At 36.0% G+C, this 20274-nt stretch overlaps 2 protein-coding genes across 2 annotated transcripts; both read left to right on the forward strand.

Moving 5' to 3' along the window:
* The first annotated feature begins 216 nt into the window (after nt 1-216).
* On the forward strand, nt 217-1349 carry LOC105220218 (small glutamine-rich tetratricopeptide repeat-containing protein beta). Its single transcript, XM_054226432.1, has one exon. It carries the CDS (start codon nt 268-270, stop codon nt 1213-1215), a length of 948 nt encoding a protein of 315 aa, XP_054082407.1. The 5' UTR covers nt 217-267; the 3' UTR covers nt 1216-1349.
* Nucleotides 1350-17389: 16040 nt separating this feature from the next.
* Nucleotides 17390-18416, forward strand: LOC128920125 (uncharacterized). The gene is made up of 5 exons (XM_054226628.1): nt 17390-17444; nt 17507-17569; nt 17622-17791; nt 17845-18004; nt 18112-18416. The coding sequence occupies exons 1-5, from the start codon at nt 17390-17392 to the stop codon at nt 18171-18173; spliced, it is 510 nt and encodes a 169-aa protein (XP_054082603.1). The 3' UTR covers nt 18174-18416.
* The last annotated feature ends 1858 nt before the right edge of the window (nt 18417-20274 follow it).

The following is a 20274-nucleotide window of genomic DNA, read 5'->3' on the forward strand; positions in this document are numbered from 1 at the left end:
CTCAAATCTTGGCGCCCAGAAATTAAAATTTCTCCCCCAAAAGCCTGGGATAGTATACTAAAGTTTCCCCTCCGATTGTTCGAACACACATGTGTTATGGTGCATGGCTACTCTTAACTAAATTGCAATTAACGAAAGCAATTGAAAGCTCTACAATTATCGAGACAATGTCTCTTGCATCTCGAAATTGCCTTTGAATTGTAATACTATAATCGATATTTGTCTTGTCACATATCTATCAATAATCATAATTTAAAATTTTTCAAGATGGTTGATCCAGTGCAAAAGGAATTCGTACAGGCGTTTATAAATTTTCTAAAAAATCCTAGTACCTCTCAAAATTTGTCTTCAGATTGCAGAGAGAGTGTTGATGTGGCAATTCAATGTCTTCAATCCGCATTTGATATATCCGATGACGTGGGGTTGCAATCTGTTGCAGGAACTCAAGAATCGGACGACTCTGTAAATAAGGATGGGATTGATATGTTTGAAATATTCCAGTCGTTATTTATTGAACGGAATCCAAAAGCTACACAAATGGCGGAGTCTTTTAAAAATGAAGGTAATCGGCTTATGAAAGAAGGAAAGTATAATGAAGCTATGTTGCAGTATAATCGTGCTATATGCTTCGATCCAAGAAATGCAATTTATTACTGTAATCGTGCAGCTGCTTACATTCGCTTAAATTATAACGAAAATGCGGTTACAGATTGTAAAACAGCATTATTGTACAATCCCACATATGGCAAAGCCTATGGAAGGCTTGGGATAGCGTACTCTAATTTGAAAAAGTACTTGGAATCACAACAAGCCTATGAAAAGGCAATTGAACTGGAACCAGAAAATCAGGACTATCGCAACAATTTGCAAGTAGCTCGTGAAGCCGCACAATTGCGTGATTCAGTTCCCCAGATATCAGAAAGCATAAATTCTGTGCTTTCATCTCAAGCAATTCGTAATTTAGTTAATGATGCTGATATAGACTTTGGACAATTGCAGGCATTGAGTCAAGACCCTGTTGTAAGGAATACAATTCAACAACTATGTTCAGGGATGCCAACAAATAGTAATGATCCTATGGCATCTCCTCTGCTTCCAAATAGTATGATACAGCTTTTCCAATCAATAGCAAGCCAATTTGCAGCGGCTCAAGGAAATGGTAGTTCGAACGACTCATCTAGTTCACATACGGATACTCGTCCACCTGCGGTATAAAAGTCGGTTGAAGAAAGACAGTAATGTATTACCGACCGGATTTCAAATCGGCCAGGGTTATTAAAATGACAAGATTCGATTAAATAATGTGTATTTATTTTCTCTTGCATAAAAAATTATGAACAAGCATATAATTAATCGGTTTTTTTTTTATTTGGCAAAGTAGGTAAGACCTTTGCATTATAATTGCTTGAAAAAGCATACACAATGAAAGCTAAAAAATAAATATTTCCAAATTACGGGTTTGAAGTCGATAATTTACTGTTTTTGGCACGATTCCGATTATAAATCCGATATAAATGGGGTATCGGGTGAAAGAGCAGGAATAGATATAAATATTCTTGATCGGACTTATAGTTTTTGAAATATTCATGTATAAAGTCCAATTTTTTCCATAAGTAACACATGGTATTTCACACACTTTAACGCTATTTTCTCACATTTTTCACTTGACATGTTGAAATTTACGCTATTAACATTCAATTTAATTCAAATTCTAGAGTTATTAATGGTTTTTTAAGCAAAAATTACTTATTTTAAAATTCACTTACCACACTAATAGCTGAAAAGGTTTCTGTGTTTACAATTATGTGGAAATCGAGCGTTGCCACATGTTAGAAACCATGGATGATGGATTTTTAATGACTGCGTTTTGTTTATTTACATATCATTGTGTTTTGTCGTGGAATTTTCTTCTGCATCAAGAATGTATATATAAATCTTTCCAGGGAAAGATCGGGGGTTTAGTACACTAAGCTTTGGGGAATAAAGTGGGCATGGTTGGAAAGGTTCTCCAGAGTAAGAATATATATATATATATAGCTGCAGCTGACTTATAGTTTTCGAGATATTCGAACTTAAAGTTGAAAAATGTGCAACATTTATCTTGAATTTTCACAATATATACAGAATATTTTATTAATATTATGGACATATTTAACACTTACACTTCACCACATTGTTTCTGCATATTTATTTTATAAAAATTGTCACGGAAATAGCTGTAAATAAATATTAACAATTTAACTTAATTTCAACAATAACAAAAAGGGTTGCAACTTGACAAGTAATAAGTGTTGCCATATCAGATATTTTGCAAACGAATGAGAAGAACCAGAATAAATAAGTACCCCAAATGCAGAAAACAAATGCTTCCCAAAAAGATCGTATAAAGATAATATAAAGAAAGTTTGTGATATTCACTCTATGTACTATAAGTATATTTTATTGCATCAATAAGTTTAACAAACGGATCTTCGTGTTTATTTGCTATGGTTTTCCTCCACATATACTCTATTATCAAATTTGCAAAATCTTCAGGATTGTTATAGTTATCTTTTATAAAAAAACGTTTGATGACCCGCCACTGGGACTCAATGCGCTGCGTATGGGTTCCATCATCGGCAACAAATGGATTGTCGGGATCGCTGTGATTTACACGACGCTGCTCATACCCGTGACTTGTCAAGCAGTCGTACGCCTTCCAGCACTCGGTACATATTATTGTACCTTCTGCGACATGCTTTTGAATTATCGGTATGAGCACCTCGGAAGAACGTACGTTGTCCGGACATACTTCTAACCTTAATCATCGCTACTCTCCTCTACCATTCCCAATACCCAGTGGCCTTCAACTCTCCTTCCTAAAACAGAAATCAAAAATAAGTATTTATGTAACGTAAACAATAATATATTTTTTATTACCTTTGTTGTATTTTCGTTTACCGAATTTACTATCATCGATTTGCACTTTTTTGGCAGGGCAGCTTCGCTGCAGTAATTGCACCAGTCGCGTATGGTGGAGCTCGATAAAACTGGCTCCCTGATCATGCTGTTTTTCCGAACTTCGGCTTGTGACCAATGCGAGGCATAGGCGTACATTACGTAGAACACCTGAGATAATGGCATCTTAGCATTCTCAAACCATATACCCTTCGTTCGGGACACTGCTCGCATACGGTAAGTACTCTTCCGACATCGAAAAATTCCGACTGCACTATTGCCGGCTATTGATACCGGCGTAGCAGTCTTGTGTAAACGACACAACTTCCTATTCGGAATCAATCCCTGCTCTTCTGCAAAAGCAATACATTTTTCGGGGGTGTGTTTTTTCCTTTGATCTCCGACGCAGTCAAAACGTTACTTTTTCTAACAACACCTCGGCTGAATTAAATTCTATAATAACATACCTGCTGAACTTCCATTCATTTAAAAAAATAGATAGCGTTAAGGAATTTATATAAAACAATTCGGAAATCACTTGAAAATATTCACGAATATTCGCTTAGAAAAACTCACGTATGATCACTTGCAAAAGCACAATTTGAATTGAAAAGTATGAAAAAAAAGTAAAACGGACAGAAAAAGAACGGTATTTTGATTCAATAGTAGTTGTAAAAAAATTCTTTATAGAAAATGAAGTGTTGAGGAGACTGATATACCCTCTTTGACATTATTTATTTTTGGACTTTTTTCTGCATTGGCGGCCTTCAGCCCCGCTTCAAAAAGATAACCCTGGTCGAGCCAAAACCGGGAGTTATCAAGGAGGGGAAATAAAAAGTTCTTTCGCAAAGAACTACTTTCCGCATTGGAGGATTCCGTCCGCGCATCAAAAAAATAACCCTGGTCGAGCCATCACCGGCGGTTATCAAAGAAAAGGTAACACCATTATGGTTTATGTATTTGGGGTATAATCCTTTTTTTGTGTTTATTTTTATTCTTTTAATTTTTGCAAAATATCTCATGTGGCTACACTGATTACTTGTCAACCTGCAACCCTTTTGGTTATTATTGAAAAGAAGATTTGTGTAAAATGTTAAATATTTATTTACAGCTATTTTCGTGATAATTTTTATAAAATAAATATGCATTGAAAAAATTTACCCTGGTCGAGCCAAAACCAGGGATGTCCGAAATTTTTTCGATAGAACCCCTTTCTGAAGTGGCGATCGAGCCAACACAAGCCTGTTCGGCTGTCGGTTGTGATTGCAGCTTCGCGATGTCGAACCTTCCACGTGTTTGTTGCGGGTGCGTATCTTAGCTGCTACAAGATAGTGATCCGAGTCGATGTTGGGACCACGAAGCGTACGCACATCAAAAACACTGGAGACATGTCGTCCATCTATCACAACATGATCGATCTGGTTGCGAGTGATTCGATCCGGGGACAGCGAAGTAGCTTGATGGATTTTCTTATGCTGGAATCTAGTACTACAGACGACCATATTTCGGGCCCCGGCGAAGTCGATCAGCCTCAGACCGTTTGGCGATGTTTCGTCATGGAGGCTGAATTTTCCGACTGTTGCGCCAAAGGCACCTCCCTTACCCACCCTAGCATTGAAATCGTTTCGGGGCAGCGCTCATAGGTACGTTCTAGGCGCTCATAGAAGGTATCTTTGCTCACTTCGTCCTTCTCTTCCGTCGGGGCGTGGGCGCAAATCAGCGATCGCTCGCTTTGATGCGGATTGTGGCTCGACGTTCATCTACCGGAGTGAATGCCAGGACTCGACGACGGAGTCTCTCTCCCACCACGAATCCCACACGGAATTTGCGCACCTTTATATGGCCGCTGTAGTAGATGTCACAAGGACCCACCTTCTTCCGTCCTTGTCCCATCCATCGCATTTCTTGGATTGCGGTGACGTCAGCCTTTACTCTTACGAGGACATCAACCAGATGGGCAGAGGCACCTTCCCAATTAAGGTTCCGTACATTCCAGGAGCATGCCCTTAAATCATAGTCCTTTATACGTTTGCTGTGGTCGTTATCAAAAGGGGGGAGTCTCATCCGAGGCTCATTGGTTATTCGTTTTTAGGTGGTGGGTCCCAAACCCTACGCACAACCGCATAAGCGGGATTCGCCTTCTCACTTTAGCTCGCTTCTAGACAGATGTCTGTTGGCTACCCAGAGGATACTTGGTCTAAGACCGGAAGTCGTGAGCTCCTTGCGCCACATGCAAAAGAATCGTTCCTGGCCAATGGCAGTCAGAAACTTTCCTCTCTTCGTGACTCCATCCTCCCGTGTATGAAATTGCTTGTTGAAAATTTTGATTGTTTTATCTTTAAAGCGGAATATCTCGAAAACTAGGAGTCTGCGGTACCTCTAACCCTATATATTTTTTAATCGGGAAGACGACCTCGGTGACCTCAGATCGCGGCGCCATAGTAATCGGAATTGTGCCCAGTTTTTACATGTAGCACAAATTAAGATAAAGTTGGTGAAGATACGTCAGAAGCTGTCTGTCGCCAAAGGCTGGGCACGATTCCGATTACTTTAGGGTCTCGCTTTGACTACGAATTCTAAATGATGTATGAGCTGTAGGAAGAGGTTCCAGGTAAGGAATATGGTTGAGCTTGACCAAAGCATCCCACGGTTTCGGGTTAAAATTGGTATGGTCGGATAGAGGAGATCCTCTAGATTAAAAATATATAATATATTAAAAATTTACAAATTTTTACACGTGTTTTCTAGATTCATGGTGAATTTTTCATTTATATTATGCAAATGTCTACATATATCCCCTGTTTTAGTTGGTGCGAAAGTACAAATGCTTTATAAAATCGTGCTGTTGTCTAAAAAACTGTGTCCATAAGAACGTGTGTTTATTTTTATAGTAGGGTCAAGCAGCGAAAGCCGGAGTGCGGAACTTTAATCAGCTAAACCTAACCTTCACCCACGTCCACTTAATATTTGGGTCAGATGAAAGTTCAGGTCCCCATGCTGTATATTTATCCATGAATGGATGTCAGGGATAAGTCTGTGAGTCCACCGTCCTTTGGTTGAGCTTTGTCACCGCTGCTGCCGTATTGTTATACTCTAATTTCTCTATTTTTTGTTTCTGTAGGTTCTGATAGTTCGCTTAATCTTGCGAATTCGTCACCCTTGGATGACGTACCATCTTTCTTTGTTATTATGAAGGCGTATGAGGTTTGGACCATACTTATTTCTCAATCGGTCTCCTCTTTTTTATTAGACTACCCATTTTTTACGTTTTGGTTACTTTATAATGCCTGTGCTTTTTCGTTCATGTTTTTAGGCTTTTTGGTTGGTGGCAAGTTGCCCGATATCTCTCTCTTTTTGGAAGTTTTATTTGAATGCTCGATAGATTCACAGACTTTTGCTGATCCAGCAATGGTGGATGCCCCAATCTCGACAATAGGAGGTGTTCTCATAATTTTAGAGTTCCTCCGGAAAGGATTCTCTGGTGTGCGCCCAGAACCAGTTGGAAACACCTGTCAGTGGGTACGTTCAGTCCCTGTCGCTGCGCGAAATGCCTTGCTGTTATGAATGTTGTTTGATGTTATGCCATACATAAAACATTTATGATCTAGTATAATTGTTTTAATAATAAAATTACTAATATAAGTAAATTTTATGAGAAAATAGAAAACATTCTCAAAATGTAAGGTTACCGAGTTCTCACTAGGTATCATTTCTTTCGTGCTCACCTGCACAGTCACAATTCCTCTCCGTTGACAACTATTACGATTTAAAGCCACCGTTTCAAATAAATTTATCATCTACATATATAATGCTTCCAATTGTCTATTATGGGGTTTTTGAGTATAGAAGCGATAGAAATCTGGTTTTTGCAAATATTCGCTTCAAAAATTCTCAGGTATGTGCAATTATTGTCAAATCTGTGCTATGCGAAGCGCTGTGTAATTGTGTTGAAGCATTATATGCACCCAATCCGTAACAATTTGCCCTTCCCACGTTCATTGTTATTAGAACTATGACTCATTTGTAAATATAACAAACCTATTGTATAGGCTCCTGGAGAATAGTCGCCAGTGTACTTGCCCTGGCAACTGAAACTAGATTTCATATTACGATAGGCTATTTGTCTCAGTCTCAGCCACTCCTCTCTTTCCCTCGCAGATTCCAAGTGTAATCAGGTCGCTCTCTACCTGGTCCCTCCATCGGAGTGGAGGCCTTCCCCTTCCTTGGCTTCCTCCGGCGGGTACTGCGTCGAACACTTTCAGAGCTGGAGTGTTTTCGTCCATTCGGACAACAGGACCTAGCCAGCGTAGCCGCTGTCTTTTTAATCACTGAACTATGTCAATGTCGTCGTATAATTCATACAGCTCATCGTTCAATCGTCTGCGGTATTCGCCGTTGCCAATGTTCTGAGGACCATAAATCTTGCGCAAAATTTTCCTCTCGAAAACTCCTAGTGCCGTCTCATCTGATGTTGACATGATCCAAGTTTCCGCACCATAAAACTAGACGGGAATGATAAGCGACTTGTAGAGTTTAATTTTGGTTAGCCGAGAGAGGACTTTATTTTTCAATTGCCTACTTAGTCCAAAGTAGCACCTGTTGGCAAGATTGATTCTGCGCTGGATTTCGAGGCTGACATTGTTGGTGTTGTTGATACTGGTTCCCAGGTATACGAAACTATCTACGACTTCGAAGTTATTACTGTCAAAAGTGACGTGGGGGCCAAGACTGTTTTCTTGATGACAGGACATATTTCGTCTTGTCCTCATTCACCTCCAGACCCATTCGCTTCGCCTCCTTATCCATGCGGAAAAAGCAGAACATATTGTTAATAATAAGACATAAATGTGTCTTTCATTTTAAAAGAAAAAAATATAAGAAGTATTTGAGAAAAAGCTTGGTAAGTACCTCGAGGCACTAAAGCGGGATTTATTTAAATGCCTTTCCCGCTTAAGTGTCTCAAAAGTCTTTCATGTTAAGAAGGGGCACTTAAGCGGGGATTACTGTATATGTTATGTTTACCATATTTTATATATTTCAAAATAGATTTAAAAGATATTTCGTTATATCAAACATAGAATTTTCCTACTTGTTGGCTGCATTTTAAATCCATCAACCGAACAACTGCTGTCCCTCCAATTCTGAAGATTTGCGCAGCGCTCTGAATCCTTGCTGAAAGGAAATGCCAGGGGAATGATTTCGGAATTTCACAACCGAACTTACAGAAGTGACCAGATTGATGCTCAAAATATACCCAAAACATGTACAATTTAACATAAGTATAAAAGAGCAAAATACTACAAAAATAATAAGCAACAAAATAGAATTCCCAGGTGTAATCAATATATATACTCAAAACTACAATCTATAATGAAAAAACTGGTCTTGATCAGTAACCTGTTTTTGACATATTTGGATAATCAGGGTTGATAGTGTTGGAATAATTTTATTTTATTGATTATAAATGCGCACTTGAGATTAGCTGTAAAAACTGCGAAAGTAGATGTAAGTGAACAATGCGATAAATAAGAACACAAACTAAACATCGCAGTGTTGCCAGACTTATGCAAAAACTTATACATACAAATTGAGCTTATTCTTATACAATTTCAACACTTCTTCTTAAGCAAATATATGTATGTTATATAAAATTATAAAAATTACAATTTAATTCAAACCAAGTAGTTTTGTAAAGTAACAGTGCTTTTGTTTACATAAATTTTTAGTAAATATATCAGCAATGTTTTTATCAGTGGAAACATATTTTAATACAATTTCATTGTTCGAAATTTTTTCTCTTATAAAATGAAATTTAATGTCAATATGTTTTGTTCTTTTATGATGTACAGGATTTTTGGAAATATGTTGAGAGCTTAAATTATCTCCGCAGATAATCATTGGCTCCTGCTTTGTCCATCCAATTTCGGTTAAAAGATTACGTAAGTATATTGCTTCTTTAGCGGCTGCAGTCAAAGCAACATATTCCGCTTCTGTGCTGCTTAAGGCAACAACACTCTGCTTTGCTGAAGACCAGGAAAATATGCTTCCACCCAAAAGGAATGCATATCCAGAGTAGGATTTTCTATCCAGATGATCGTTTGCCCAATCGGCATCTGCGAAACCTTGCACGGGTTCGCTAACTTTCCGGTATACGATTCTCAGATGAACTGTACTAGAGAGATATCGTAAGACGTGCTCCACATGTGGATTTGTATTGCGTTGCGACAATTTACCCACAGCATGCAAAATGTCAGGCCGGCTCAAAATTGGTAGGTACATCAAAGACCCTATTAGTGATTGGTATTTATTTATAGTTACCTTAACGCAGCTATCATCCTTGCAACCGATATGAAAACCTGGGTCGAGCGGTGTTACAGCTGCACGACAGTCTTTCATACCGTATTCGTCTAACAGATTTTTGATATACGTTTTTTGACAAAGTGATACTGCACCTCGATCGCCGTCTCGTTGTATTTCTATCCCAAGAAAATATGAGGCAGGACCTCCGTCATGCATCTCGAATTTGGATGCTATCTTCTTCTTAATAGCGCGTATCTCGTTCTCGCTGGGTGATATGATTAATAAATCGTCCACGTAAACAGCGATGTAGCTGCTTTGATGCTGAGTCTGCTTAAAGTAAAGGCAAGCCTCATGCTTGCTTTGTTTGAAGCCAATCTTTTGTAGTACTTCATCTAGCTTCTGGTTACATACGCGACCGGATTGCTTAAGCCCATATATAGCTTTATTGAGCTTTAAAACTTTGTTAGGATGCTTTGCGCTTACGAAATTTTGTGGTTGCTGCATGTATACTACTTCATCTAATTTGCTGTTTAAATATGCGTTGGAGATGTCCGCTTGATGCATGTATAGCTGTTTTTCTGCAGCTATGGCGAACAACATACGAATAGTTTCGTAGTGTATTACAGGAGAGAAGGTTTCACTGTAGTTGATTCCCAATTGCTGTCCGCAACCCTTTGCGACCAATCTAGATTTGAATTTTTCGATTACACCATCTCGATTTCTCTTTACTCGAAATACCCATTTCGAACCAATTGACTTTGCACCAGTAGGCAAATCAACCAACCCCCAAGTGTTGTTAGCTATAAGTGCATTGTACTCTGATTGCATTGACGCTTGCCAATTTGTTGCATATTGGCTCTGCAATGCTTTTGCTACTGTTTGAGGTGTTTCGACATCATCAAAAGAACTTAAGTTATTTAACACGTTATACGCCTTTTTGGGTCTGCCTGGTTGACCTGTGCGTATAATTTTTGGACGCCCTGGGCCCCGTTGTTGCGTTTCTTGTTGATCATTATCACTAGCGCTGACAAAGTCTTCTTCTTCTTCTTCGTCGGAGTCGCCACACTCGTACTGCGGTTTATCGTTACAATTTTCAGATGTTGACTCACTTTCAACCTGATTTGATGTTGCATCTTCTTCGGAAGACGTGTGTGACTCAAGACGAATAATGTTTGTCTCAAAGTCATCATTTCGCTCTGATAAATTACATTTCTCAGATGTTACTGTGTCAAACTCACCTTCAACAAATCACAAATCACATCACTGCGCTCTATCACTGTACGTTTATTGCGATCATACATGCGATAAGCTTTTGCTGATATTGAATAGCCGACGAAAATATACTCTTTTGCCTTTGCTTTAAATTTGCCCGTTCTATTTTTATCTATAGCAGATGCACGTGAACCGAAAACTCGAAGATGTTTTACCGACGCTTTGCGATCTTTCCACACTTCGAAAGGGGTACACCCATTTAAAGCCCTAGTGGGACACCTGTTGCGCAGATATGCGGCCGTTTGTACAGCTTCGCCCCATAGAAATTCTTCTAATTTCGCGTGAATCAATAAACTTTTCGCCATTTCCACTATTGTACGGTTAACGCGTTCAGCAACGCCGTTTTGTTGAGGCGTGTACGGAACAGTGTTTTGCCTTTTTATACCGCATTCATTTAAAAAGTTATTAAATTCATTGTAAATATATTCAGTTCCGTTGTCACTACGCAAACATTTTATTTTGTTACCGGTTTGCAGTTCAACGTAGCTTTTAAATAGTTTAAATTTCTGAAACACTTCATTTTTAGCGCGCATGAAGTAAACAAAAATTTTACGCGTATAGTCATCGATGAAGGTCACGAAATAGCGATTTCCAGCTATTGATTTAACGTTCATTGGGCCACAGACGTCGCTGTGCACCAACTCAAGTACACTTTTTGTCATACGCTTTGCGTTTTTAGAGAATGGTAATGCACACAATTTTGCTTGGTTTCATGTATCGCAGTTCATGTCCGTATATACACATTCAATGTCCATGCCTTCTACTAGTTTTTTATCATTTAGTAATTTTAAACTTTGAAAGTTTAGGTGACCAAAACGATTGTGCCACTTTTTAGCATTTGATGTGTCCCTTAACATATGCACTTCACTGTTTTTCGCCAGCGTTTCATACAAATACAAGTTGCCTTCCTGCTTTGCTCTTAACACAACTTTATTGTTTTTGTTTTTTATTTGCACTTCTTTTTCGCCAAATATTATTGAATTTTTGTATTGTGTCGATTTACTAACCGACAAAAAATTCATTTGCAAAGAAGGTACGTACAACACATCACGCATTTCAATATTTCTTTTGTTTACTTTTAAGACTACTGTACCTATACCGAACGATTCAACGTACTTATCAGCTGCTAATTTTACCGAAGTCTTTGTTTCACTGAACGACACAAACATCCTTTTGTTGTAGCACATATGTGTTGTCGCGCCACTGTCAATACACCACGTATTTTTCCTTTGCTCCGCGGCACTTACATGTAACAGACAATTTGAATGTTCTGTTTTGCACTTGTTTGCTTGCGTTGTCGCTTTTTTGCGACATTCTCTAGCACGATGCCCAATTTTATCGCAATAGAAACACTTGCCTTTGAATTGTTGCTTTTGATCGTTTTTCTTTATGTTCTTTTTTACACTTTCGTTATGACTACTGTTCGTTTTTTTAACCTTATTGTATTGCGCATCCCTTTGCACATGTGTGTGTGCGTATACCGACGCACTTGAATTATCGCGCAGCTTCTTCTAGAAGTTTCAATTTTACACCTTCAAACGACGGCAAGTTGTCACGCGTTTCAATCGCAACAACAAAATTCTCCCAAGAATTTGGTAGGCTAGACAAAAGCATAATTGCTTTGAGCTCATCATTAATTTTTATGTCAAGCTCAGCTAATTTGTCTATAGTTTCGACAAATGTTTGCACGTATTTTGATGCGCCTTCCCCTGGCTGCATCTTTAAGCGCAAAAGCTTTTGGTAAAGTTGAACTTTTCTGACTGATCCAGTCGGCAAATGAACATCACGCAATTTTTTCCATGCGTCCGCTGCGGTCATACAAGCTTTTATATGCAAAAGCTGATTTGGCTTTACGTTTAAAATGAGGCACGCCTTTTGTTCTGTGGTGTCCCATTTTGCTGATTCTGCTTCAGTTGCTGTCTCGGGCTTCGCCTGCCACAAATCAGCCGTAATTAACACACTGCGCATGGTAATCCACCAAACGTCGTAGTTATCATCACCAAGTTTTTCGATTTGATGTGACACGTTCATTTTGCTTTGCAAAAATTTTTTGTACACCGACACGATATACCGATTTTTATTGCCGTTTTCGCGCACTACTTATTCGCGATGGGTCTGGGCCCATAACCTTTGTTGGAATAATTTTATTTTATTGATTATAAATGCGCACTTGAGATTAGCAGTAAAAACTGCGAAAGTAGATGTAAGTGAACAATGCGATAAATAAGAACACAAACTAAACATCGCAGTGTTGCCAGACTTATGCAAAAACTTATACATACATATTGAGCTTATTCTTATACAATTTCAACAGATAGTAATAGTTAATATGCAAAAAAATTGCGATTGGTGATCAGTAGCCTCTCAAATTCCCCAGTAGCCTCTCTTAATGTATTCTTCGGTCTACGGTAGCCTTTGGACGACTAGCCTCAGGTTTTATACATAACATACATACTAGGGGTGCAAGCTTTTTACATAATAGGGGCGTCACCTTTTTTCAAAAGACCTTCCCGTTATCTTTATGTTCATTGCCAATTCTGAACGAAGTTTGGGGGTTTTTGTGGAAATTAGTAACTCCTTTTGTGGTGATCTTTGGTGGAACCCGACATCGGCTTTTTACATTGTTTTGAGATGATACCCATTTTGTGATGTATTTGATTAGTGTTGGGCTAATTTTAAGGCAATTACTTTTGGATTTTTACACTAGTTTAAAATTTTTAATTTTTCACCATATGGTTTTTTTGTATTTTCTATCCAAAAATAGATTATGACAACTAAAATTGTATACAATTACACTTCACTACCCAGCATGTCATGAAACTCCAACACATTCAAACATATCAAACACATCCAACCCAACCCAACAAACACTGGAATTGTAATTCTCAAACGTTGGAGAAAATATTAATTTTCAATTTGAAGTTCAACATTTATGCAATTTGAAAGACAACATTATCTCAAACGGTTCTCAAAGTCTATTGCTCAAATCTGTTTCCAACATTTTACAATTTGAAAGCCAACATTTTCTCAAAAGTTATTTCTCAAATTTGTTTCCAACATTTTACAATTTGAGAAAAACCATTTTCTCAAATATATGGCATTCCGTTTCATTCCTTTCAATAATCAGCCAATCATCTTTCAAAAAGCGTTCATTACAAAACAAACGTGGTCGTGGAGTGCAACAATTTTTGGTGATCAAAGTGAAAAGAAGTATGTTATTATACATTTTGATTATTATTGTGATATTTCGGATAAAATATGCATACAAAAACGAAAATAAAAAGTGAAGTGACTCAGATTTTGTTGACATGCTCACAGAAAGTGTTGTAGAAGGGAAATATAAAAATCTGGAGATGTTTTTATATTTTGCACTGAAATGAACTTTTTATTTGTTTTGTTCTCGTTAATTTAAATTAGAAAATTTATTTTAGTTATATTACTATGTTATTTATTGATTAATAAAATGTATGTATATACATATAATGTATGTATATACATGAAGTGACTCAGATTTTGTTGACATGCTCACAGAAAGTGTTGTAGAAGGGAAATATAAAAATCTGGAGATGTTTTTATATTTTGCACTGAAATGAACTTTTTATTTGTTTTGTTCTCGTTAATTTAAATTAGAAAATTTATTTTAGTTATATTACTATGTTATTTATTGATTAATAAAATGTATGTATATACATATAAATATACTTTTTTACAAATTCGTAAATAAATAAAAATAAATTTCAAAACTTTATTTGACAAGTTTTTATTTTTAAATCAGTGGCAACTTCATTGAAGGTAATTGGAATCCATTCCATTCCTCTCGTTTCACATTTGAGAAAATGTTTGAGATTTTGACATTCTCAAATTGAGAACAAAGGAAAATTTCATATTAAAAATGTGCCTTTTTGTTTGAGAATGGGTTTGTTTTCAAATTAAAATGCATTTGAGAACAAACGTTTGAGATTTGAGTTTAATGTTGATTCTCTAAATCATCTCAATTTGAGAATCAACCTTAATTTAATTTTATAATACTTTCGTAACAACTTTGTTGCGAGAGTATAAAAATAACCTGGGTGTAAATCATCGTCTATAGAGGCTGTGCGTCAGTGTCCTTTGCTTTACAAAAATAAGGCGTCCTTATCGGATCGTAGATGTGGTTGACAGCAAATCGCTCAACAAATGAAAATGCAAGGTACGTCCATATTGCTCCAGATTCGGTTAAACACAATTATTCGATAACTGAACTTTTATAGAGGCCATGTTTTTCAAAGAACAATTCCTCCATGCTCGTTATAGCACGCAAATATTTACACATTTGTTTACAAATATTGCTAAAAACCAAAACAAACACAAATATTTTTGTATTGTGATGGCTGCTTTCACACGTCACAGATATTTGAGAAAATTGTGAGCATTTGAGCTTTTGAATTTTCTCCAGCATAAGGTAATCATCACGAAATCCAAAAACCTCACAATAGTGAGTGTGGTGATTTTTGTGAGGGCATGAGAATAGGGCTGTAAATTTACTCTCTAATTTCAGTGTTTTAGCTGCTAAGGATACGGCCAATCGGTATGTCCAAAAGTACTGCAACTGCTTTGCCCTCAAGCTCATTGGCAAAAACCAGTTAACACACGTCACGATCCACGTTCTCCACGTGCATGTTGAACCCGCGTAATTACACGTAAAGTGACCAGAACCGGTGCCCGACTCAACTACATAAAACTGAACTAGGACGAGTTTTAAGTTGAAATAGTATCATACTAATTTCTGGTGTGTAAATGATTTATATTCGATGTAGCGGCGTTACTTCCATCGCTTCGAGATCCATGTTAGTTGTCTTGCGTACCTTAAACGCGCCGTATGAGGTTAAAATATCTGTGTGGAAAACTAATTAGAACTTAAGGCAAAATAATATTATTCTATTCAATAACTATTTTATTGGTTTCACCGCATTTACAGTGAGATAAAGTATTACTGTATCACCCTATTCAATTTCACCTGTTGGCTTCGGAAAACTCATATTTTAAATTTTTTTTATTTTAAAAATTTTATTTATTTAAAATTGTGTGGTTAAATAATTTAAACTTTTAATGGACTGCCGATAACTGATTTAAAGAAAACACGCTAAATAATACTCTACAAGCAGATATAGCTCAAAACAAAATTTGTTCAAACACACGAGAACTTTGGTTGTTTCTTTTTCTCATTCAGTGTGCTGTACGAGGGAAGAGTTAAACGTGACAAACACTTCAGTTAGGAAAGAGCTAGCGGAGTGGGCGGGCAAATTTAATATTTTCACCGTTGCAACTAGTAGTCTGTTAGGAATTCTACAAAAATATATTAGAGATATTCCAAAGGATGCACGAACTTTAAAGTGTACTCCTAAGATTCCACCCATAGAGAAAATGGGAACAGGAGAGTATATTCACTACGGCATAGAAGACTCCCTGACAGATTTTTTATTGAGGAAATCATTTGATTCCACCGAAATTCATCTCAACATTAATATTGATGGCCTTCCACTCGCAAAAAGTTCTAATTTGCAAGCTTGGACTTTTTTAATAAATGTAAATGTGGAACCAGTTGTCATGGTTGTGGGAGCATATTGCGGAAATAGTATGGTACTCTGCTCGAACATCTTCTTGCAACGATTTGTGGATGAGTTGTTGTACTTATTAGAACATGGTTTAAACTTCAATGGTAAACATTTTTCAATTTATTGCCGGTCTTTTATTTGTGATGCCCCAGCAAGATCCTATGTATTGGGTGTTAAAGGACACACTGCCTTTTTTTGTTGCATAAAATGCACTCAAAAAGGCGAATCTGTTGGACATCGGATAATTTTCCGTAGTGAAATCTATCCTAATAGAACAGATGCAGATTTTCGCTCACGATGTAATGTAAATCATCATAAAATATTGGACCAAATAGCTATTGAAAAGTTACCAATCGACATTGTGAAGTCATTTCCATATGACTTTATGCATGTGGTGTGTTTAGGTATCATGAAAAGCTTACTTCTTGGCTGGATTAGGCACAAAAATAGATTGTATTCTTTAAAACCAGCCCAAATTAATTCTTTAAATTCTAAAATACTCTTTTTAAGTAATCAGGTTCCCAAAGAATTTGCTCGACATCCACGTACCCTACAAGAAATTGAGAGGTTTAAGGCTACAGAACTAAGGCAGTTTCTATTATATACCGGAATTGTTTTACTAGCTGATATTTTAGACGCTGAAAGGTACAATCACTTTTTGCTACTTAGTTTAAGTATGCGAAAATTCTTTTAAGTGAATTCGTCAAAAACATTTCTAGACTTTATGACGATTCATTCTTAACTTTTAACTTCCACTGTCTTACTCATTTACATTCTGATGCATTAAATTATGGAGGATTAGAATCTATTAGCGCATTTAAGTTCGAGAACTTTTTGTTCAAGCTTAAACGTAAATGTAATAGTAAAACTCATATTGCTGCCCAAATTTATAATCGTTTAGTTAAGGAAAGTTTGTTCAGTAATGATAATTTTGTGTTGCAAATATAAAGCAAAATCAGCCAATGAAATCAATAAATACAAATTCATTTTATTTATCCTTAAAAATGCCAGATAATTTTTACAACATAAAAAATAAGATTTTTAAAGTCATACATTTTTCACAGGAAAATGGTGTATAAAAAATTTCATCCGTGGAAGTTATCAATTTGAATGACTTCTTTATTACACCAATAAAATCATCAAACTTTAATATAAGATATTGCTCTGCTTTACAATTTTCAAGTTGCGTCTATCAGCATTTAGCGGAAGAAATATCACAAAAAATGATCTTGCTTAGTAATTTTGAATGTAGTCAATATGTATTTATTCCTCTTATTCACAATTAGATGGATTTCAATAGCTCGTTTATATCGATTGGATGTGAGCAAACTACTAAATCAAGTAAGTAGTTAATACAATATCGTTTTTTTTGAAGTGGTTTTAACATTTTAATTAAATCGTAGATTTTGACGACTTAAGTAGCAAACTGGATAGTCTGGATAAGAAGGTAGAAGATTTGTTAAAAGGTACATACATATACTTATATAGTTATTGTACATATGCATATGATAATTTCAGAACATCATACAACTCAAAAGCTTCTGAAGAGAGTATTGGAAGAAGTTAAATCGACCTCACATAATGCTAAAAAAAATAAAAATTTGCCACAAAAACCTTTTGCAGAAGCGCATGATTTCGCTACTTTTGAAGACAAAATTCAATCTTCCGAAACAAAATTTAACGATTTGGTAAATTCTCATTTATATTATTACATCAATAATTTGTCTATATATTTTTATAGGTGGCTGAATTGCAAATGATAATAGCATCCAATTCGAACAAATTTGTTAAAATGGCTTGGCGAAAAGTTTTTACGGACGATGTTGCCCAGATATACTGCTGGAAAATAACGAACACGAAAAAACCGGCAAGAGCACTTAGTGTGACGACAGCATTAAGGCGTAATATTTATTTTATTGCTTTATTCTTATTTGTAATTTAGTGTGACGACAGCACATAATATTTATTTTATTGCTTTATTCTTATTTGTAATTTTTTTCTATTATAGAGGCATACCATCAAAAATTCCCTACCGCTGCCACGGATATGAAATCGAGCGGACTACATTGAATTTTTTCCAACACGCCAGCAACGGAATAAAAAAATAATTGAGTACGAAAACAAAAAGAATATGTCATCGGTAATGGTAGATTAATTAGTTGTTATATTATTGCAATTTTAAATTTAATTTTGTAAGTTGTAATTGGATTATTCTTAAGTTTTGTACTGAAATTAACTTTTTCGTTTGTTTCCTTATCTTAAGAATGTACATTATTTTCGTTAATTTAAATTAAAAAATGAATTTTTGTTACGTTGCCATGTTATTTATTGTTTAATAAAATTTATGTATATATGTATATGTACTGCGTACAATATACCTCTATAAATTCTTATATAACTAAAAATTAATTTCAAAACTTAATTTCAACCAGTTCTTCAACTTCAATTAATGTAATTGGAATTCGTTCCATTCCTCTCGTTTCATATTTGAGAAAATGTTGGAGATTTTGACATTCTCAAATTGAGAACAAAGGAAAATTTCATATTAAAAATGTGCCTTTTTGTTTGAGAATGGGTTTGTTTTCAAATTAAAATGCATTTGAGAACAAACGTTTGAGATTTGAGTTTAATGTTGATTCTCTAAATCATCTCAATTTGAGAATCAACCTTAATTTAATTTTATAATACTTTCGTAACAACTTTGTTGCGAGAGTATAAAAATAACCTGGGTGTAAATCATCGTCTATAGAGGCTGTGCGTCAGTGTCCTTTGCTTTACAAAAATAAGGCGTCCTTATCGGATCGTAGATGTGGTTGGCAGCAAATCGCTCAACAAATGAAAATGCAAGGTACGTCCATATTGTTCCAGATTCGGTTAAACACAATTATTCGATAACTGAACTTTTATAGTGGCCATTTTTTTGAAAGAACAATTCCTCCATGCTCGTTATAGCACGCAAATATTTACACATTTGTTTACAAATATTGCTAAAAACCAAAACAAACACAAATATTTTTATATTGTGATGGCTGCTTTCACACGTCACAGATATTTGAGAAAATTGTGAGCATTTGAGCTTTGGAATTTTCTCCAGCATAAGGTAATCATCACAAAATACAAAAACCTCACAATAGTGAGTGTGGTGATTTTTGTGAGGGCATGAGAATAGGGCTGTATATTTAATTACGAGGACGTTTTTGTTCATTTTCACCTTGTATTGAACAACCACAACGTTGTTGTATCGTTTTAAAAAAACATGGATTTACCGAAGTTCCTTCAATGGAAATACTACAGGCATGAATATATGACTAGAACATTGCTCGTGGTAGATTTAGGATTCCTGAAGCATAAGGTAATTATAATCAACATTTATGTTGTAAAAATTAAAATTTTACTTTATATTTTATAGAAACTCTCCTCCCAGAAATTGGATGAATCTAGTACTAGTGAAATTAATGAAAAAACAGATCCTACAAAAACTCCTAAAGAAACCAAAAAAGTCTTCATATCATATGCGCTGTCTACTCTTCCAGTTCACACGGGGAATTTAATATTTGCCACTCTTCCTCCAGCCTTCGTACGATTGCAAAAATTGTTTAACTATTCTAGTGTAGTACAATAGCACATGTATAAAGTAAATATAATAATAAACACCTAAATGGCATAATATTTTCAATAAATGTAATATATAATTAATGATTTTGTTATTAAATTAGCATTTGGGATTTTGGTAGAACTACTCCAATATAGCGGTTATAGTTTCAGGGCTTTTGTGGGTTGAAGTACTGAAAGTGCACATGGAGTTTTCGTCCGCAGTTTTGGGTCTTTCATCAGTTATTTTACCAAGAACAGTACTGAAAGTCTACATATAGTTTTCATCCGTGATTGTACCAAGAGGTATACATACATTGCTAAATGATGAAGGTAATGTGCAAGAAAGGGATGAACGATCACATGTACACAAGAGTTTCGGGTCCTTTTGTCAATTCGCCCTTAAGGATCGCATAGAAACACTCATTGAAACTGGTAGTACCGCTCCCTGGCCTTTTGCCGAATAATTCGCCTGTACCTGAAAGGCTGGGTACTGAATGGTATTGAGAATATTTCAGCTTTAAATCTCTTCGATGAAGTGATAATGAAGTGTCATTTTTGTATGGCGAAATCTTGTTAA

The sequence above is a fragment of the Zeugodacus cucurbitae genome, chromosome 3 (assembly GCF_028554725.1).
Source record: "Zeugodacus cucurbitae isolate PBARC_wt_2022May chromosome 3, idZeuCucr1.2, whole genome shotgun sequence".
Classification (NCBI taxonomy): domain Eukaryota; kingdom Metazoa; phylum Arthropoda; class Insecta; order Diptera; family Tephritidae; genus Zeugodacus; species Zeugodacus cucurbitae.